Source organism: Trachypithecus francoisi, unplaced genomic scaffold (assembly GCF_009764315.1).
Source record: "Trachypithecus francoisi isolate TF-2019V2 unplaced genomic scaffold, Tfra_2.0 Lachesis_group4, whole genome shotgun sequence".
NCBI lineage: Eukaryota > Metazoa > Chordata > Mammalia > Primates > Cercopithecidae > Trachypithecus > Trachypithecus francoisi.
In genome coordinates this window covers 104,959,970-104,982,640 of record NW_022681469.1, presented here as the reverse complement: position 1 = coordinate 104,982,640, position 22,671 = coordinate 104,959,970, and the positions used below count along the sequence as shown (strand labels likewise).

Here is a 22,671-nt window from a genome sequence, read left to right as displayed (position 1 = left end):
TAAATCTGCACATGTACCCCACCTCCTCAACTGAAATTTTTTTTTTAAAAAGGGAACAGGGCATCTACAGCATGTTTACCTCTCAAAGTCAATAGTAATATTTCTTAGTAATAGCAACAGGTCTTGTTAACTTAAGCACTCATTACCTGTGAAGAACCATGCATGATTTCTCATTTGATTTTCACAGTAACTCTATGACGACAGGTACTATTTCTAGGCTCATTTTTTATAAGAGAGAAAACCAAGACTAAGATTACCCTCCTATTAAGTGACAGAATTAGAATCTGGACTCAACAAGCTGAATTTAAAGTTTGAACAAAATACTGCTATACTTTGTAACAATTTAAACACAAATTGGTGCTACTTTTGGGCAGCTATGTGTATTTATAGAAGGGAAGTAAAATTGAATTTAGTGCCATATAAAATGGGCTTACAATTTTGGTAACTGGATGAGACTATAACTCCTGTCAAGTTTCTTACATGACCATTTCTGATCCATTATCTTTATAAAGTAAACATCTGCTAAATTTCTAATTACTCCATAAAACAAGAAGCATTTTAGAAATGTTAACACTAATGGAACAAGGTAAAATATTATTTTTTGGGTTACAATAACCTTTTTCTCTTTTTGTTTGGTATTTGTGGTTTATGGTGTCTCTAGGTACGAATTTATTTTTATTTATGCCAGTTAGGATCACTGTGCTCTTTCCATCTGAGAATTTCTAGCTTTCAGCAATTCTATAAGGTTCTCCAGCATTTCCCTTCAAATAATGCCTCTCCACAATTCCATTTCTTTTTCTGCAATTTTTATATGTATGGTGGATGCTTTCATTCCAGGCTCCATGCCAAGTGCTCTCTCATATTTTCCATGCTTCTCTCTCTGTTATACTCTGTGTAATTTCCTCAGAACTACCTTATACTTGACTAATTCTCCTTGCAGCTCTATCTAATCTGCCACTTTATTTATTCAGCAAGACTCTAATTTCAATGATTAATGTCTAGTTAAATCTGAATCTTTTTCAAAACTTCCTGTTCTTTATTTACAGTGTCTTATTTTTTCCCATATTTCCTATTCATGTTTATAATTTTAACAATTAGAAAATAAAGCTGTTCATTTTAAACATTCTTGGGGGTAATAATTCTTGTATCTGCTTACTCTCACTCCTTATTTGTCATTTTTCATCACAAGTTCACCATTAATAGAGACTGTATGTTAGTAAAGGAATCCCATATGGGTTGACGAACAGTTTTGGATTTGTTTCTGCCAGGCTATTCTGGGATATCACCTACTTTGAGATTTTTGTAAGGCAGTAAAAGGGATTTGACATTTTCTATTGCCTTTAACATTACTCCATGGAGAACAGTTAGTTTGTAATATAAAAAATAGCTCTTCAATTCTGCCTCATAATGTAAGCTTTATCAAGTTACTTAAGACTACAATTAGGGATCCACATTTAAGTTAAAACTCAACCATAGAAACCACTAATGTACATAAATGAACAGAGACATCAAATCAGAGAACAGAAACCTGCCACAGAAGGCAAAGTTCACACATGCTCAGGCAGCGATAACTTAAGACTTCCTTATTTAAAATTCTGCTTAGTAGCTGGCAAGTTTTCTTTTCTTTTCTTTTTTTAACTTCAGTTTTAAAAAATGCCAATTTCAGAAAGCATCCTGAATTCAGAAAGATTAAAATGTGTTTTGAGGGGAGAATCTTAAAACCAAGAAAATGTAGTATATAAGGCAGAAGGCAGGCTTATAACTTATAATAGTACCTCAACTCCCTGGAAGACCAGATTATATCTACAGTGGGAAAAAATATGCTCTTTCCTGCAAACGTGTTAGACAGGAACCCAGATGATTAGCAGGCTGCATGTGCACACTGGAATCAAAGTGCTGATACAATCACCTGCAGTATTTGTGTGAGTTTGACAAAATAGATTCTCCCATAGACAGTGTAGAAATTGGCAGCTGTTTTCATCACTTTTACTTCAGAACAAATTGCCTTCCAACTGGCTCAATCTTTCTTCAAATATGTTTACTTTAACAGGGTAATAGTCAAATCTTGCTCCGTCCATAGAGTTGGTCTTCTTTCTGATGATTCTGAATACTGTTTCGATTCACAAGTTTATAATTTAACTGCCAGAAGACAACTTTATTTCAAGTTGTACCTCTTCTAAGTACACATGCACAAACACGGTACCAACTACAAGTAAAACAAAGATTCCTTAAATATAAATAAACCTTACTGCCTTGAATCACAGAAGTCTACAGTAAAAACCAAACTTTATATGATATAAAGTATACCATGATCAGGTATGGTTTAAAGACCAATACAATCAAGACTAAGACTTTGCTACAACAAAGCTACAGTAAGATATGATCTCACCCCAGTTAAAATGGCATTTATCTTTAAAAAGACTGGCAATAACAGATGCTGGCAAGGCTGTGGAGAAAGGGGAACCCTTGTACACTGTTGGTGGGAATGTAAATTTGCACAGCCACTATGCAGAATAGCACAGAGTTTCCTCAAAAAATGAAAAAGAGAACTACCATATGATCCAGCGATCCTGTTACTGGATATATATCCAAAAGAAAGGAAATCAGTATATCGAAGAAATATCTGCACTCCCATGTTTACTGCAGCACTATTCACAATAATCAAGATATGGAATCAACCTAAGTATCCATCAACAGATGAATGGATACAGAAAACGTGGTAACTATAAACAATGGAGTATTATTCAGCCATGAAAATGAATGAAATCCTGTCATTTGCAACAACATGGATGGAACTGGAGGACATTATGTTAAGTGAAATAAGCCAGGCACAGAAAGATAAGTATAGCATATTTTCACTCATTATGTGGGAGCTTAAAAAACAAAACAAAACAAAACTGATCTCATGGAGACAGAAGAATGATGGTTACCAGAGGCTGGGAAGGGAACTGGGGAAGGGGGGATATAAAGATGGTTTGATTAATGGGTACAAAAATACAGTCAGATAGAAGGAATAAGACCTAGTGTTTGGAAGCACAATAGGACAACTACAGTTAACAATAATTTATTGTGTATTTCAAAATAACTAGAAGAGCAGAACTGGTATATTCCTAATACAAAGGAATTATAAATGCTTGAGGTGATGGATGTCCCAATTATCCTGATTTGATCATTACACATTGTACATTTGTATCTGAATATCACATGTACCCCCGTAAATGTACTATTATGTACACATAACAAAACTTCTTTAAAAACTAAGAATTTGCTAATAATATTTAATTCACTTTTTGGCTTGTCTGAAATATCCTAGAAGATAAGGAGCAAGGAAATGAAGAGTCTCTATACTCATAAAATCTGTATTAGGTTCATAGACTATACAAGGAATTACTAGGTCCATAAACTCAACAATGAAGCACATGAAAGAGAGAAAAGTATATGAAACAGGCAGTCCTTGACATGAAGGCAATCTATGTTGATGAAGACTCACTGCGGCATTCTTAATTTTTTTCAAACTGCCAAAATACCATCTGCAATAGATAATGCCACCTACATCATTCAAAATCCTTCCCTGCTCTGTCAGCCTTGGGCATCCCATTGGGACCTCTGTGAGCCAGCTGCCCAACCCCTGAGAGCTTCTACCTAGTCAGCCAATTTCTTCTTCAGGTACTAGGATGTGGGTGTTCTGATACATTGTGCATTTAAAAAAATAAGAAGGTTTTGGTGAGCTAGTCTGAATAACCAATATTTCAAATATCATCTCTGTGAGAAAGGGTCTGAAACTCTAAACCATCAACTTATATTTGAATTTCTGGAACTCATCCAATTCAGGAGCTTATCTATATAAATATATCCAGTCTGAAGAAAATAAGCCCCACTATTCTTGTGTTATAACTATGAATGTTTATAGACAGTTAACAATCACTAAACAAACTTCAAAATTTCAGATCTAGCTACTTTGGAAAAGGCTACAAAAAGTGTAAGTTAAATAAGCACTATGCTGAAAAAAAAGTTCTTGTTTGAGCACTAACACAATTTAGAGGCCCAATATATCTGATGCATCTCTCTATACAATCAACATGCAGGAATTCAAATACAAAATTGTGAGGAATCCAGTTGACTAAAAAGATTCAGTTTTAGAGATTCTCTGGCTTTACCTTGTTCTACTTTATAATAATCCTAGATGGTTTGCTTAGGTATTAAAGAGGCCAATTTCCATTTGGACTCATCACCTGTGACAGACTTTTTTTCTGGGGGGTGGGGGGGGTTCTGCTTTAAAACAAGGCGGTATTAGAATTCCCCTTGCCTATGATAGGAAAGTACATTATTAACCTGCCACCTCTCTGTAACCCTCCAAATCAGTCCAGGCAAAGCTCCTTTCTCTTTCACTTACTCATAACTGACCACTGTCCAAGAGCTAGTTTTAAAACCTCAAAAACTATACACAGTTTTTATTAAGAGGCTGTATTTGCTTCTTGCTGTGAATGTTTACACAGTTAATACATACTTTGAATTTTTTACCTCTACAAAATAAAAAATAAAAGAAGCCAGGCATGGTGGTATGTTCCTGTAGTCCCAGCTACTTAGGAGGCTGAGGTAGGAGGATCACTTGTGCCTAGGAGTTTGAGGCTGTAGTGTGCCATGACAGTGCCTATAAATAGCTACTGAGCTCCAGCCTGGGCAACAAAACAAGATCCTGACTCTAAAAACAAATATATATTTTAAAAATTTTTTAAAGGTTTCAGTCAGCAACTTTAAGAATGCCTATAACTATTTACTTTACATATTGCAAGACATTTATTAATATCTAGATTGAAATACTGTCAAATATTTAAAACTCAAAATATTTGGTTGTTACAGTATCCCCAAGCAGAAGGTTATATATTAGTTCTTAAGACACCAAACAAGTGATCTAGCAGAAAAGTTTAATGACTTAGGCAGTCAAATCAGGAAATTAAAAACTGTCAAATATCCAAATCTGACCAAAAACAAGCAATACAGAAAGGATTCCCTATTCAATAAATGGTGCTGGGATAACTAGCTAGCCATATGCAGAAGACTGAAACTGGACCCCCCCCCCCCCGCACCCCCCACGCCAACTTCCTTAAACCATATACAAAAATTAAGTCAAGATGAATTAAAGACTTAAATGTAAAATCCAAAACTATAAAAACCCTGGAAGACAACTTATGCAATATCATTACAGACATAAGAACAGGCAAAGATCTCATGACAAAGGCATCAAAAGCAACTGCAACCAAACCAAAAATTGACAAATGGCATCTAATTAGACTAAAGAGCTTCTGCACAGCAAAGGAAACTATCAACAAAGTGAACAGATGACCTACAGAATGGGAGAAAATTTTTGCAAACTAAGCATCTGACAAAGGTTTAATATCCAGCATATATAAGGAACTTAAACAAATTTACAAGAAAAAAGCAAATAACCCCATGAAAAAATGTGCAAAGGAGATGAACACTTTTTAAAAGAAGACATAAATGTGGCCAAGAATCACATGAAAAAAAGCTCAACATCACTGATCATTAGAGAAATGCAAATCAAAACCACAAGGAGATACCATTTCAAGCATCAGAATGCCTATTGTTAAAAAGTCAAAAAAATACATGTTGGAGAGGCTGCGGAGCAAAAGAAACACTTCACACACTGTTGGTGGGAGTGTAAATGAGTTCAACCACTGTGGAAGACAGTGTGGCAATTCCTCAAAGACCTAAAAACAGAAATACCATTTGACCCATCAATCCCACTACTGGGTATATACCCAAAGGAATATAAATCATTGTGTTATCAGACACATGCATGCGTATGTTCACTGTAGCACTGTTCACAGGAGCAAAGACATGGAATCAACCTAAATGCCCATCAAATGATAGATTGCATAAAGAAAATGTGGGTCCATATACACCATGTGAATACTACACAGTCATAAAAAAGAAGAAGATCATGTCCTTTGTGGAAACATGGATGGAGCTGGAGGCCATTATCCCCAGCAAACTCACGCAGGAACAGAAAAGCAAATTCCACGTGTTCTCACTTATAAGTGGAAGCTAAATGATGAGAGCACATGGACACAAAGAGGGGAACAATACACACTGGAGCCTACCAGAGGGTGGAGAGTAGGAGGGAGAGGATCAGAAAAAAATAACTAATGAATACTAGGCTTAATACCTGAGTGACAAAATATCTGTAGAACAAACCCCCATGATACAAGTTTACCTATATAACAAACCTGCACAGGTACCCCTGAACTTAAAAGTTAAAAAAATTTGCCGGGCGCGGTGGCTCACGCCTGTAATCCCAGCACTTTGGGAGGCCGAGGCAGGTGGATCACGAGGTCAGGAGATCGAGACCATCCTGGCTAACACTGTGAAACCCCGTCTCTACTAAAAAATACAAAAAACTAGCCGGGCGAGGTGGCGGGTGCCTGTAGTCCCAGCTACTCGGAGGCCGAGGCAGGAGAATGGCGGTAAACCCGGGAGGCGGAGCTTGCAGTGAGCTGAGATCCGGCCACTGCACTCCAGCCCGGGCGACAGAGCGAGACTCTGTCTCAAAAAAAAAAAAAAAAAAAGTTTAAAAAATTGTTAAATATCACAATACACAAGAAGACTGTATTCTAGGTATATTACACAAAAAGTAAATGTACAGAATACTAAGACTGTTTGTAAATATATCATTATATGGTCAAATAAATTTGTGATTTTCAAATTGAAAGAGGCTTAAGATTTATGTATATTTAAAGGCACTCATATTAAACATAAACAATTATAGAGTATGAGAAGATAGTGGAGCAAGTATGAAAAACAAACCCAAATACTTTTAGTCTCAAATTTTGAAAGAGAACACTTTCTATTTCTTAACTAAACTTGAAGTAGACAATGCAAAGTAGCCAATTTAATTTCATAATGCAAAAAGGTTAGGATATAATCAACAGATACATTTACTATGCCAAGTAATTGCTAAAAACCACTTTCACATTTCATCAGCAAATGATTGGGAAAAAGTGCCCTACTGTCAACCCTATAACAGGGTGGCTGAAGCACCACCATACTAGAAAAAGTGAAGGAGAGGGAAGAATTGAGAGACTGATTCTTAAATCAACTTACAAAACACTATCCAAAGTAATTGGATAGCTCATTTCAATGTTAAATTCTATCCCTGCCAACATTTTGGTTACCTGAGGAGAAATCTCAGATAAGTGTTGCTATATTTACTAAATTTTTCATAGACTACTTTTATTTAACCAATTAATTCTTAGCTCAAAGAAATCAGTGACTATTACTATTAGTAGGCTGTAAGCTCCATTTCTTTTCATTCACTGCTATATCTCTAATTCCTAACATAGTACCTCACACATAATCAACGCTCAAAATATTTGTTGAATTTAGCCAATCTTTCAATTGGCTATAGTGTTTATTGGTACCCTTTCTACACATTTCAGGCCAAAAGTTACATTTTTAAAAAATGAAATTTCTCTTAAGCTTTTGAAGTCTGTTTCTTCATAACATTTTGAAAAAAACTTTCATTTTTCCTTTATCTTATTCTATTCATTAGTTAGGACAGAACTCCTTGATTTTTTTTCCCCCAAGTCTATTCCAAAGTATGCCAAGGCTACATTTAAAATATTCCCTAGGTTTTGGAATATCTAGAGATTTTGGTCAGGAAAGAATGGAACAGTCTGAAACACCAGACCTAACAAAAACACCAGTTAGCTCCAGAGCTCACAGATTGAATTTGTCTATGGGAGGAAAGACAGAGACACATATGCACAGCATAGGTAGAGTTTTGGGTTTCTCTTACTGACTTTTTCTCCCATTAGGCATCTATTTACTATTGAATAAACTTTTATCCTCCCTACTCCTAAATATGTTCCCTTCGTTTACTCTTTACTCTTAAACAAAAAGAAAAAAGTTGCAATTTCAACCACGCTTACTTACTTTTGAAAATGGCCATGATGAACATTACATTTTACTTAGGCTTAACCCAAAATATTTTATTTCAATGCAGCAGTTCTCAAGGTGTGGTCCAAAGAATCTTGTAGAGTAGGAGAAGTGGAAGAGCCTTTGAAATCCTTTTAGATCAACAAACTAAAAACGATTTTCATGGTAACACTAAGACAGTATCTGGCCCTTTTTCTTTTTTTTTTTTTTGAGACAGAGTCTTACTCTGTCTCCAAGGCTGGAGTGCAGTGGCGCAATCTCGGCTCACTACAACCTCCACCTCCTAGGTTCAAGTGATTCTCCTGCCTCAGCCTCCCGAGTAGCTGGGATTTCAGGCATGCACCACCACAACCGGCTAACTTTTGGTTTTTTTTTTTTTTTTGTAGAGATGGGGTTTCACATGTTGGCCAGGCTGGTCTGAACTCTGGACCTCAGGTGATCTGCCTGCCTCTGCCTCCCAAAGTGCTGGAATTACAGGTGTGAGCCACCGTGCCTGGCCGTATCTGCCTTTTTCATTCCCATTCTCTCCAGCATAGCAGTAGAGTTTTCCAGAGGACACAGATGTGCCATATCACCATAAACTGAATGAAAAAGCAGATACGAGAATTCCTTGTCATCAAGCCAGATATTAAAGAGTTTGTTAAAAATACAGAAAATGCCACTCTTGTCACTAAATATTTTGTCTTAGAAAATTTATTTTCATTTAAACGCTGTCAACATAATTATATTTATGTTTAACAAAATATATTTAAAATTCTAAATTGTTTTAATTCTAATATGACAAATATTGATAGATATAACCCACGTAAAGAAAAACTCTTTGAAGTCCTCAATAATTTTTTGAAGTGTAAAGAAGTCTTCAGATCACAGAATTTGAGAACCACTGCATTAATGCACTAGTGAAAACAGAGAGAAAACAAGGTCGTTCCCTCCTTTTAAATTAAACTGGAAACATGAAATTCATAAAATGCAAGGTAATTCTAACTAAAAATATTATTTTAAAACATTGGACTTACCATTATAGGTTATTCTTGGCTTTGTTAAACACATTACAAGATGCAAATCCATTTCATCTGAGGGTACAAATTTTGAGCATACAGGGCACTTAAATCCTAAAAAACAAAAGAAACTCAAGTTACTTAATTATTCTGAATATCCAAGTACGGCTTTTAAAAAGCATGGAAGATCAAAAAGCATTTGAAACTTCAATATTACACTTACTGCATTACACTATGTGCCACTCAAGTTGGGAAAATTTTGTGATTATAATATCTGACTTTTGTATCAGTTTATGAAGATGATCTCCTAATCAAACAAAACAAGTTCAAATGAGAGGGATGCAGTCCATTACAAACTCCTGTATCTCTCTCTAATGTACTGGCGCAGTTATTCTCATTTTTAATTTTTTTTTTTTTTTGAGACACTGTCTCGCTCTGTCACCCAGGCTGGAGTGCAGTGTGCATGACCTCGGCTCACTGCAACCTCCACCTCCTGGGCTCACGCCATTCTCCTGCCTCAGCCTCCCGAGCAGCTGGGACTACAGGCGCCCGCTACCACGCCCGGCTAGATTTTTTTGTATTTTTAGTAGAGACTGGGTTTCACCGTGTTTGCCAGGATGTTCTCAATCTCCTGACCTCATGATCCGTCCGCCTCAGCCTCCCAAAGTGCTGGGATTACAGGCTTGAGTCACAGCGCCCAGCCCATTTTTAATTTTTTATGTTAACCTGTACTCATGATTTCATGTTATTATAAGCTTTGTAATCTTACTACTCTTGTGGAAATTACCTTTACCAAGTTGGTATAGTATACTGTGAGTCACAAGTTTTATAGTTAAATAGTACCTTAGACACTATTCTACCTCAATAACTTTAAAAATTTATCTGATGCAGAATGTGAAGCCTTTCAGAACAGCCACAACAGGTCTAGAATCTAAGACTCCTGACTTCTACTTTAATGGTCTTTCTGCCACACCATGGCACTAATGTCATAATGAAAACAGAAACTAGCATCAGATCAGGGTGCAGGTTTTTGCAGTCTGACACTTAAAAATTAGCTAGTTTCCTACATTATTCATATGCACTACCAAGTATTTGCCTGAAGCACTCCATTCAAAATAAATTCGCATAATAAAAAAGGGACTATTTGATGTATTTAGCTCTGTTCTGCCCCCTCACTTACCAAGGTAATGTCTCATCCCTGCCTTCTTCCTGCTAAGACAGTCCTCAGATATACCATGTTCCCCTGCTGTCCTACTGCTCCCTCCCCTGACACCCTTAAGGTGTTTGGAAACCTGAACCCAGAGAGCCAATTTATAGTTTGGCTAGGCACAAATCAGAAGTGGAACAAAAAGATAGCATAGGCCAATCATTTTTTTTTTCTTGGAAATATGATTAAAAAACAGTGACAAACCATATTGGCCAGCAGTGAAGAGCTTAAGCAGAAAGATCAAAAGTAAGTAAAAGAGAGACGGGGTGTCCATGACGGTTCAGGTGTAAGCTGAACTTATAAGAGAACAGAAACTATAGGCAAGCACAGGAAAGAAGGCCACATGAAGACGAGGGAGCTAGAGTGTAGACAGGAGCGGAAGCACTGAGAGAGACAACTAAGACAGGTGGTGAAAGAGACGTTTTGGCAGCTCTCTAGTTCCAGCACATGTGTTCTCACAGGAACTGTCCTCCCTTCACTCTGATGTGAAACTCACTGCAACCAAATAAGTGAGGCTAGAATTATACCTCATGCCAAACTTTATAAGGACTGGGAAAAAGATTTTAGCACAGCTAATCCTCCAGGTATTCAATTTCCTAAATGAAATATATGATTTTGGACAATGTTTCTCAAACTGTATTACATGCATTTTAAAAGAAAGGAATAAAGGTATGTTTACTTCAACTTCTTGAAAACCACCAAAGAGAGAAAAAAAACAGGAAAGAGGATTCGATTAAAACAAGCTTGTCCAACGCATGGCCGAATGTGGCCCAACACAAATTTGTAAAGTTTCTTAAAACATTATGAGATTTTTTTGCGAATTTTTTGTTTTAGCTGATCATCTATTGTTAGTGTATTTTATGTGTCGCCCACTGAAGCCAAAGGATTAGACACCCCTGAAAATGAAACTATAAAAAATGTGGCCCAAGGAAGCCAAAAGATTAGGCACCACTAAAAATGAAACTACAAAAAAACTATAATGGCCAAACACAGGCTACAACGAATACAGTGAAACTGATCAAGTATAGGGAGAAAACAAAGAGATCCTACAACTGCAACCAGATTTTAGGCATCAACTAACGAATTCCTGTCTTGAAACTTGAAAAATTTGCTTCCCTGAAGTTAAACTTAGCATAAAAGAGGGCAAGAGGCAACTGATTTGAATCATCTTCCATCTGGGTACTGGCAAACTTAAACAAAAGTGCAATATTGTGAACCTAAAAAGCCTCACTTGAGAGCCATCCAACTGCCTACAAAGTAGAGCCTAAGGAGAAAAATAGTACGTACAAAGAACCACCTGGGATTTCTAGTTAAATACAGTGAACTAACCATGTTTCTCTCTCCTCCCCTCCATAAACCTACTAAAATGAATATAAATAAAATTTAATAAAAATGAGTTAAAGAGTAACTTGAAAGAAGTCGGCAGCAAATGAGGAAAAAAACAATAGATGAAAGCATCAATGGCACTGAGCCAACACAGATCCTGAGTGTCTAAGTAAGCCAATTCTCATTAAATAATTCCCAAAGGACTCCGGCATCTGGAGCTCCATGACTTCCCAAGACAGTAGTGACACATGAGGCCAAAATCTAGACTGACTGAAAAACTGAATTAAAAAAACAGATCCCCAAGTCCCCAGTCCATTACAGTTAAGCAAATACCACACCCCCACTGGAGCATGAGAATGGAGATTTACTGTGGGGAAAACAACAACAAAGAATATTCAGAATTGAGAATACCAGGCACGGCAACCGGCAGGGAAGAAAACAGAAGAATAAAGAACCACAAACTGAAAGGGGCCCCCCTCCGTAGCCTCCATCTCTACTGAGAAATTGGTAGATTTTTCTCTTAAATCAAAAGGTCCCACAGAATGATACATCAAAATCCTTGCCTATTAATAAGCCCTATCTTTGCACATAAAGCTTCCAATCAGTTTTTTAGGGCATCTCTAAGGCATTATACAACAAAAGAAAGAAATGCATCATGGTTAAACACATTAGAAGCAAATTCAAAAGACAAATAATAAATTTAAAATATTTGCAATGTATATCAAAAACAAAAGGACAATATCCTCAATATACAAATGCTCCTTGACTTAGGATGGTAAATTGAAAATATCTTAAGTTGAAAATGCATACACCTAAACTACCAAACACTGTAGCTTAGGCTAGCCTACCTTAAATGTGCTCAGAACACTTTCAATACAGTATTCAATAAATTACGCGAGATATTCGGCTCAGCACCACCAAGTTCCGTTACGTATATTGCTAGCCCTGAAAAAGATTGAAATTCACAGTATAGTTTCTACAGAATGCATATCACCTCCACACCATTATAAAGTCAAAAATCCTAAGTTAAACATCTATGTAAAGCACTCTTAAAATTGTATAGATACACATAATATGCATGTGTGTACTACTAGTATGTTATTTACATATTTAACCACAGTCTGTCCATTTCTAAATTCTTTGTTTTGATTCATCCTTGATTCATCTCTCTCTATAGTTATCTTTCTATATATCTGAGATTTATTTATAAATTTATGTATCTATAGATAAATTATCACATAGAGAGAAATTTCTGTATATATAGAAAGATCTTATAGAGATCTACATATATAACATACATAGATAATTATTTGGGACACATGGCAGAGGGGTCTTCAGAACTCTTACAAGGAAAAAAAATGGGACTCAAGAAATGTATTATCTTTAAATATTCAGACTCAGGTCTCAACCAACAGATGAATCAAAACAAAGAATTCCGGAATGGATAATCCGTGGTTAATTAAATATATAAACTCACGGACACACAAGTAGTACACACACACACGATTCTATTTAATAATAGAAATACGTGTAAACAACTATAGGAATTATCTCTACAAAACAGTAGTAAATATCACAAATATAAACAGTGTGAAAATGATCAAACTAACAAAAACTGGGATGGGAACAGCAGGATCATCTTGGACTGTATAAAAGGCCAAGAGACTGTGATGAAGAGAGTCAACAGCAGAGATGAACCAGATCATTCTGCTCTTTTTAAACACAGAAGAAAACATATAGAGACAATGAATCACCAGTGTCATTAATCCTTCTCTTCTACCCTTAAGAACTTCTAGATGGGCCGGGCGCGGTGGCTCAAGCCTGTAATCCCAGCACTTTGGGAGGCCGAGACGGGCGGATCACGAGGTCAGGAGATCGAGACCATCCTGGCTAACACTGTGAAACCCCGTCTCTACTAAAAAAAATACAAAAAATTAGCCGGGCGAGATGGCGGGCGCCTGTAGTCCCAGCTACTCGGGAGGCTGAGGCGAGAGAATGGCGTAAACCCGGGAGGCGGAGCTTGCAGTGAGCTGAGATCCGGCCACTGCACTCCAGCCTGGGCGACAGAGCGAGACTCCGTCTCAAAAAAAAAAAAAAAAAAAAAAAAGAACTTCTAGATGGTTACCAATATCCTGCGCTAAGGTGTCATCTTGGTCCAGGAATCTTTCTCTAAGTGCTCCACCCCAAGGTCCACTCGATCATTCCCTCCCTTTGTATCTCTTCCATACCTGGACAATACTTCTGATACTTCAATGCAACACATGGCCCTGTGTTTATTTACATGTCAGTCTCCTTATTGTCCTTAATAGTCTGGTGAAAATACAGAAATTTGAGGCCCAACAGACCTGGTAAAAATCCTGTTTCTATTACATACAGACTAGGTGACCCAGGGAAGGCACTTCAGCCCTCCAGGCCTGACTTCTTCCCTGTAAAAACGGATACTACTATTTACACATCAGAAATTTGGTGAGAAGTAAAGATTATAACGTATATATAATGCCTGCAACATAGTAGGTATTCAGTAAACAGTGGCTATCATTTATTGAAATTTTCCCCTCTTCACTTTTCAGACAACTCTTATTCTTTGTAAATTCTTAAAACAGTACAGTTCTTGACCAGGAGTTTGAGGCTGCAGTGAACTATGATCCCACCACTGCACTACAGCCGGGACAACAGGGTAAGACTCTGTCTCTAAAAATAAAAAGTACAGTTCTAAAACAACATTCTTTTTTTTTTTTTTTTTTTTTTCCTGAGACGGAGTTTCACTCTTTCGCCAGGTTGGAGTGAGGTGGCGCAATCTTGGCTCACTGCAACCTCCACCCCCTGGGTTCGAGTGATTCTCTTGCCTCAGCCTCCTGAGTAGCTTGGATTACAGGTGTGCACCACCACACCCAGCTAATTTTTGTATTTTTAGTAGAGACGGGATTTCACCGTGTTAGCCAGGATGGTCTTGATCTCCTGACCTCGTAATCCACCCGCCTCAGTCTTCCAAAGTGCTGGGATAACAGGCGTGAGCCAACACACTCAGCCTCTATGACATTCTTTAATAATAAAATCCAGACTCCTAAGAAAAACTTTCTGTAACTACTCAATGACACATAGTGCTGCATCAAAGTTACTTTACCAAACGCTTTTCCACTGTTGATGACTAAGGCAAAAAGATTTTTCTTTGTATCTCTAGTGGCCCAACCCTACTTTTAACTCAGTATTTGTACATTGTTTCCTCCTAGAAATCAACCACAAACAAAAAGGGGCTGATCCTAAACCTGAGACTGGTGAATATACCAACTGGCAGGAAAAATACAGGTGAGATTTTTGTTTTTTTGGTGGTAGAAAAATTACTCCAACCATCAAATCAGATCTGTTAAGCATGACAGAAGATGAAGGCCCTATTATGAGATTTACATATCAAATCATTATTCTAAAACTGCAAACAAGTCATCTAAATGCAAGTTGATTCGTTATGAGAGTTCCCAATAACCATAAACAAAATAAAGACACCAGTAAAAATCACACAGAAGAACCTATCCTCTCAATCACTATATCTAAAAATAAAGAAAGGTAATCAGGGACTACACTAGAGACAGAAGAGATGCCAGATGTTTGGACTCCTCTATTTTAACCTTTATAATAATACAAATATTCTGCCCCTCCCCTAGATGTCATCAACCTCCCTCCTATGTCATCGACCTCATTGGCTATAAATGTTCTCTACCCAAAGCCAGCACTCTTAGTTTCCCCAAAATCAAAACCATTCCTTCATACTGTCCCTAAAACAAAGCTCCACTCTCCATCTGATCTCAATTAGGTAATTTGACTAATTTAAATAATTTCTAGAAGGAAATAATCAATAGGCTTAACACTTCCCTAGGTAGAAATGCAACGAATATGACAAACAATGGAATGAATCAGTGACAGAGGAATGTGTTCAGGAGATTTTTACAGTAAGCAACCTCCATCTGCTACACCAGGCCATACAAAGCTCTTCAGGTAATACAAAACAGAAGCTGTCATTCCCTGTCTTTGATAATGGAACTAAAGAATATTAAGTATAAGGAACCCACACTCTCTGTCAGTTTAAACTGCTCACTTAAAGAGAATATAGGTCTAAAGTGGAAAGACATCAAAAGTGCCAGAACTCAGCTCTTCTGAATCCTAAGCTTTGAGCTTTCTGCCACAGCATCCTGGCTGTTGGTCCTCTTTTGCATTACTGAATGCATGCAAGCACTCCCATGCCACCGCTCCCCATACAAGGCTTTCCCACTATTTCCCACTACGAGTCTAACACAAATCTGGTGTTGCCATTTAATTCTTTTCCTCCAATAGAACATACCCATCACATCTCCATGCCTTTGCTCTTGATTAAGCCCATATTTTCATCCTACTTTACTAAAAATTTACTCCCATTCCTTCAAGCTCAGATCAAGTCTCACCATCTCAATGAAATCTTTTCAGAGAACTCAAAAGCAAAACGTCCTTCATTGTCCTACTGAATTCCTTTTACTGATAATACTCATTTGACACATCACGTATAGTACTTCTTCTGTGTAGATCTTATCTCCCAAATTTGATACCTATAGGGCAGAAATTGCATATTATTCTGTATATTACATTTGGTCACTCTGTCCAAGCACCCAGCTAGACCTACAGTCAACACTTAATCAATATCCAAATAAATACGGAAATGAACTATACAGTTGGCCTCAGTTCTAGAGGCAAGAATGGCACAATTAAAGGCAGATTAGGAAATTCTAATTACTGATGATTATAACCACAATTATAAGCACTGCTTGCAGGAATGCACTGCATTTTTTTTTTTTTCAAATTCAGTTTAAAGGTAAAATTGTTTTAAACATGTCAGTAAAAAAAAAAAAAAGGCAAATAAATCAACTTCCATAAGCAAAGAACTTTACAGTATATAAAACATAAGCACAGGAAAAGGCCTGGAGTCTAAACTGAAAAGATGAACTTATCTCATTTACTGGTAGGATTTGTTCTGAATCTGGCAAATAAAGAATTATCTGTTATGAAAAATTTCCCAGAAAATGCAAGTCAACTAACTTCTATAACCACAGGCAGGATCAGTTGCAGATGACTTAACTTCTCTCTAAATTATCACAGTTTTCTAATAGGTAAACTTTCTGCTATAAAGGAAAAGTTGCTCAAGAGGCCAAACAGGAAACACCTAAGTAAAATCTATACACTTAAAAATGACAGCGACTGAATAAGGGACAAAAATATCTGAAATAAAATTAAAATAGCAGGACAGCAAATAGCAGAATGCATTCTGAAACAAGGTAGCAGGAAACGTTTTAACCTTGTTCAACAAGCACTTTACCAGGCTAAACACCTAAATGTCTAATTCTCTAATAAATCCTCCAAAGCAATCCTTAATGAAGCTATAAAACATCAGTATACAACAATTTGTATAACAGACATTCTTGAATAGCTTAGTTCACATCAGGACCATATATTCAGTCCACTAGGGAAAATCATTACTTCCTACTATCTACCTGCTTATGACAAATCTTTTTTTTTTTTTTTTTTTTTGAGACAGAGTTTCGCTCTTGTTGCCCAGGCTGGAGTGCAGTAGTGCAAATCTTGACTCACTGCAACCTCTGCCTCCCGGGTTCAAGCAATTCTCCTGCCTCTGCCTTCCAAGTGGCTGGGATTACAGGCACATGCCACCATGCCCGGCTAATTTTGTATTTTTAGTAGAGATGGGGTTTCTCCATGTTGGTCAGGCTGGTCTCCAACTCCCGACCTCAGGTGATCTGCCTGCCTCGGCCTCCCAAAGTGCTGAGATTACAGGTGGTGTAAGCCACAGCGCCTAGCCTGACAATTCTTTTACTGTATTTTTTTCATATATTCTCTTTTTAAAACTACTACTTCTGATGAGAATGGAAAGAGAACATGAATGAAGCAATTTTAAGTGAAAATTATGATCTGATTTATTTTTTGTAGCCCCAAAGTCATTAGTATGCCTCTTATGACACACACTATCACTCAAATATTTGAATGAATGAAAAGCTATCCAAAGCAGTTTTTTATGTTAGATATCAGTGTGCTGTAATGACTCATTAAATGTCTTACGAGGTTTCTTTAAGTATGCCCTGTAGGTGTCTTTATTACCATCTCCCCACCCACCCCCGGCCCACCTTTTTCTTTGGTTAGGGACAAAACACAAACTTACTTATGGGATCAGACATTTTTAAGTTTTACACTACGTACCTAACAAATGCCCTCCGTGTTGTCCAAAAAGAGTTACACACTTCTCCATGTTCACTGTAATTACTCCCACGCCAGGTAGCCTCAACTTTGTGAGAATGCAAACGCACTCTAAGGCAACATCCACTCTAATCTCCTTTTACAGGTAAGAAAACTCTGTGAGGTAAAAATTCTTGCCAAAACTCGTAAAACGAGTCAGGACTAGGGCCAGAACTAGTACTCTTTTCACTACACTCTGCAGTCCACTCATCTCTCTATCAAACCTCTCTCATAGCATTTATAACCAATTAAACGACTTACAATATCTTATACATAAAAATGTTACAACCATGCAACAATCATAGGGGGTCTATTTTGAGATTTCCAAGGGATTATTTCTTGTTAATAGTGGCAAAAACTAAACAAACACACATCAAAACAAAACACCAACAGAATGAATGGCTAAGATAAGAACAGACACTTAGGTACCATGAGCAAATCAAAATCCATACTGGGACCAAGTCTTGGATATCTTAACAAATACACTTCCCACAGGCTGGGCGCGGTGGTTCACGCCTGTAATCCCAGCACTTTGGGAGGCCGAGGTGGGCAGATTACGATGTCAAGAGATTGAGACCAGCCTAGCTAACATGGTGAAACCCCATCTCTACTAAAAATATAACAAATTAGCCAGGCATGGTAGTGGGCGCCTGCAGTCCCAGCTACTCAGGAGGCTGAGGCAGGAGAATGGCATGAACCAAGGAGGCAGAGCTTGCAGTGAGCCGAGTTTGTGCCACTGCACTCCAGCCTGGGTGACAGAACGAGATTGTCTCCAAAAAAAAAAAAAACACACACGCACGCACACACACATATATATATACACACACACACACACTTCCCATATTTGGAAATCTATGGAGAAACTCAGAGTGATAAAGTATTTGAGATTCAACAATTCCCCCACAACAAGTGAAAACATCTGACAGCTATTGTTGAAGTCATAAAATGCAAGAAAAGCAGGCACACATTTTTATCTCTTTGGCATATTCACAGTCTTAAAAATAACACTGCAGATGCCCCCCTTTTTGCTTTTATTACTGATACCCTTTTATTACCTTCTAGCCTATCAATCAACTTTCTGTCCATCTACTGTCTCCTCCACCTCACTCCCAAATATATCCCATTAGCTTTATTCTTCATGCTTTACTGTCTAGATCATTTTAAATATATATAACCTACAAATCTGATATATTAAAATAACTATAAAATATCTTAACAGTGAGCCACCACTGACAGGGTATTTTCCTGTCACTGTGATGCTATATTATATAATGTTATGTAATGTAATGTTACGTGTGCCCCATAAAATGTATAGAAAATAATTCGGACACAGAAAATTACAGCTTTATTAGAAAATAAAGGTCATCTTGAGCAACATGGATATTTCCCCGGGAAAACAACCAAATAATATAAGAAAAATTTCTCTTTTAAATTTGTTTGAATGAATTAGGAAATTAATCCATTTTACCGAATGATGTCAAATAGAGTACAATGTGATTGCTCTTATCAAACAGCTGATGAAGGGGAAGAACTAAACCCTATTCACAATGGTAGAAAAGTCAACTTAAACTATGGTAGTACAGGACAGGTCAGCTCTCATGGAAAACCAAATAAAATCCATGTAGCAATACAAATAAGGCATCCTTGATTTACAATATGAGTATGCCAATAACACAACAAGAACCTAGGGATCAGTGGTTTAACTAATACAAATGGACCTTGTAAAATCAAATATACTGAACATATTCTGCCACCAGGGAACCTCGAATGGCCACACATCACCACTGGGGGAGGAAGGTAGTGAATGAGGGTAACATAATGATCAAAAGACAGACACAGGGAAGTTAAGTAGTTTTTTATTCTTCACTGATGTGAAAGAAGTTCACTACAGAATAGGAGGATGCCTCAGTGCCAAGGGTAACTTAGTCTACATTCTTGGGGGCAATTTTAGAAATATGACTAAGTAAGAAAGGCACTTTTAGAACAGAGCATGAGCTTTAACAGTAGTTAGAGTCTATTTGTTTGTTTTCATAAATATGACAATAGCCTCTGCTCTGGGAATTTTCTCTCAGTAGAAAGGCAGGGAGGGAGGAAGGATGGAGTAATGGCATTTGCTCCGGGAATTCACAAACTAGAGGGAGAAATGCATGTCTGAGCCACAGCTTCTCACCCGACACTAACTTCTCATATGTATAATGTCCACTAGCCTATGAGGCCATATGTAACAAGAGCAATATGTTAGTTTTACCTGGGTCTTAGATTATATTGTAGAAGTCAAATGAAGAGAAAAAAGATTTAAACAACTATGGGTTTCAGAATAATTACACAATGAACTCTAACCTCTGTGGCTACTGTTTACACTCACTGGCTTAAAGCAAAACAGTAGGAAAAATCTGTACCAGCCACAGCTAAAATTCTCAATTATGCTTGATGTCCCAGAATAATGTTTCTAAACAAATAATTTCCAATTCCCTTCAGTTGCAGAAATAAGACCAAAGAATGATAAGTGAACTCCAGAACCAAAGTATCCACTTGAGTACAGCTCACATGGCTTATACTTATCAACTGTTTTGTTTTAGGTTCTGTCTGTAAGGTATACATATAATCCCTAAAATATTGTAAGATATACAAATTATTCCTCTCTTACATTTGTTGTCTTATCATGTTTTAGCTATTCCAAAAGCTATTTACTAAATTTCAGTTTAATTTTACTGAAACTCTTACCTCTTTAAAATATAAACAAAAGTGAAATTGCTGCTTTTAAAGTATAGCAACCAGGTAACAAATTCATTAGACTTAAAATTAATCCAAGAGCTACAGGTACAGTTACAGTCTTAATGAAACTATCACTTAAATGTCTTTAGGATTTTCAAATAAAAATATAAAATGTTTTAAATAATTATACTGAACTAAAAAACATAACGAAAAATTTTAAAACATACCTTCCTCATGTTTCACATCACAATATCTGTTTACTTCATAGAACTATGTCAATGCACAGTGACATAAGTATTTATTGGGTGAATGAACAAATATATCCTTCCTCTAATATATGCTGCTTCTTTCTTGCCTAGCTATGAAGATGAAGTGGTTTTTTTCTGGCTTCACAATTTTCTCCTTGGTACTCAATTGAACAAAGACAGCTCTGAACAGCTAAAAGACATTTTTAAAGCATGGCTCACTATGTTTATCTGTCTCACTTTCCACACACACATACATATGCACATGAACTCACAAACACAACAGGAGGATTTTACTATGCTGTCAACTATCAGGATGTAACCTGTATCAAAGGCAACAAATTATCTATTTAAAAATCCTCAGAGGCCTGGCATAGTAGCTCCCTTCTGTAATCCCAACACTTTGAGAGGCCAACGAGGGAGGACTGCTTGAGTACAGGAATTCCAGACCACCCAGAGCAACGTAATGAGACCCTGACTCTACGAAAAAAAAAGTTTTTAAATTAGCCAGGCATTGTGGTGTGTGCCTGTAGTCCCAGCTACTCAAGAGGCTAAGGTGGGAGGATAGCTCGAGCAAATATAAAATGTATCTAACAAAATTTGATAGAATTATTTTAAATGCCCTTTTAGCAACTGGGGCCTTAAAATCTTAAATACACTTGGCTAAAAGTATTTTTTGTTATTGTCAATAATCTAGGTTTTTTTTACAGCCACCATGGCAAATCAACAGGTAACAAGGAAGGCTAAATATACACTAACAGATTACTATCACAATTAGTATCTAAAGTATAGCAGTTGGGCACCTGACTGTAATCAGTATCATTTACGTAGATAAAATTCTGCCGACTACTGTTTGCACTCAAATAATTGGACTCAGTGCTACCAGTATTTTCTAAAACAACACATGCATAATATAATCCTTAAGAGTTATGTCAAAAATTAATTCAGAACTGAAGGGCTAGTTCTACAAGGATTTTCAAGCTTAGCAGGTAGCATGCCAGCTCCTAAGTATTTAAGCCAAGTTTTCTACAACTACACTAGAACCCAGCTCAACTTTCTTAACACATCTGTAGTTAGTCTGACGAAAGTTACTTTCTTTCCCATTGGGGCTCACCTATGGAAACCACTTTTCAATGGTATGTGTTCATTACCTTCTTAAAGATACTGCTCTTCATGAAATTCACTCTGCATTATATACTTCCTTAGCTATATTGGGTTTGTGGTAGTTCTGTTTCTACATCCCCCAAATTCACAAATGGAAGAATCTAATATAGCATTATAGACTTAAGCATTTATGACTCTTTAGGAATGAAAGGAATTAACATCCTATAGCCTATTTACTATCTATCTTAAAAGTTTCTCATAAAGAATTATACTTGGGGTAAAATTCTGGGGTTGGTAAAGTGCAGGTTCTTGTGCCGAACCCCTACTGACTCCAAGGGGAATGGCACGAGGTTCAAGAGGCCAAAGAAAAGACCCAGAGCCAGCAAACAAGACATGGTGTTTTACTGGAGGCTTACATACGGGGCAGAGTACAGCAGCAGTAGACGGGACAGAAGAATCACCTTACATACAGTTAAGGGGAGGCAGGCTGGACAGCAGAACCACAACAGCTTGGAAAAGGCATGTAAGTTTATATAGCATTTTCAGTTAGCATTCTCCCACTAACAACCTCCACCTGTCAACCTTCTTTCAAACCCAAACTTGGGAGCTTGATCCCCTGTACAACTCATGTTCCACAGACAGGACAGGGGCTCGAATGTTTCTCCTTAGAAAAGCAACGAATCTCCTAATTAGCCACTCCCGGATTCCCTAGCTTGGAACTCCCATTCAGTCCCGTATGCCATACAAGGTCATCCTCAAGGTACGCTTAAGATATGGCTATCAGGTGCTATCAGACCCTACATAGGTCTGTAGGCCAACTGCGGCCTACCGCCAATTTTTGTACAGCCCTTGA

General features: G+C 37.3%; 1 protein-coding gene across 1 annotated transcript in view; it reads right to left on the bottom strand.

Annotated features, from left to right (window-relative positions):
- Nucleotides 1-22,671, bottom strand: part of ZNRF2 (zinc and ring finger 2) — a 90,953-nt gene that overhangs the window by 36,685 nt on the left and 31,597 nt on the right. Inside the window, exon 2 of the mRNA XM_033194750.1 lies at nucleotides 8,973-9,068. Coding sequence (XP_033050641.1) covers nucleotides 8,973-9,068 — 96 coding nt within the window. The remainder of the gene's footprint in view (nucleotides 1-8,972; nucleotides 9,069-22,671) is intronic.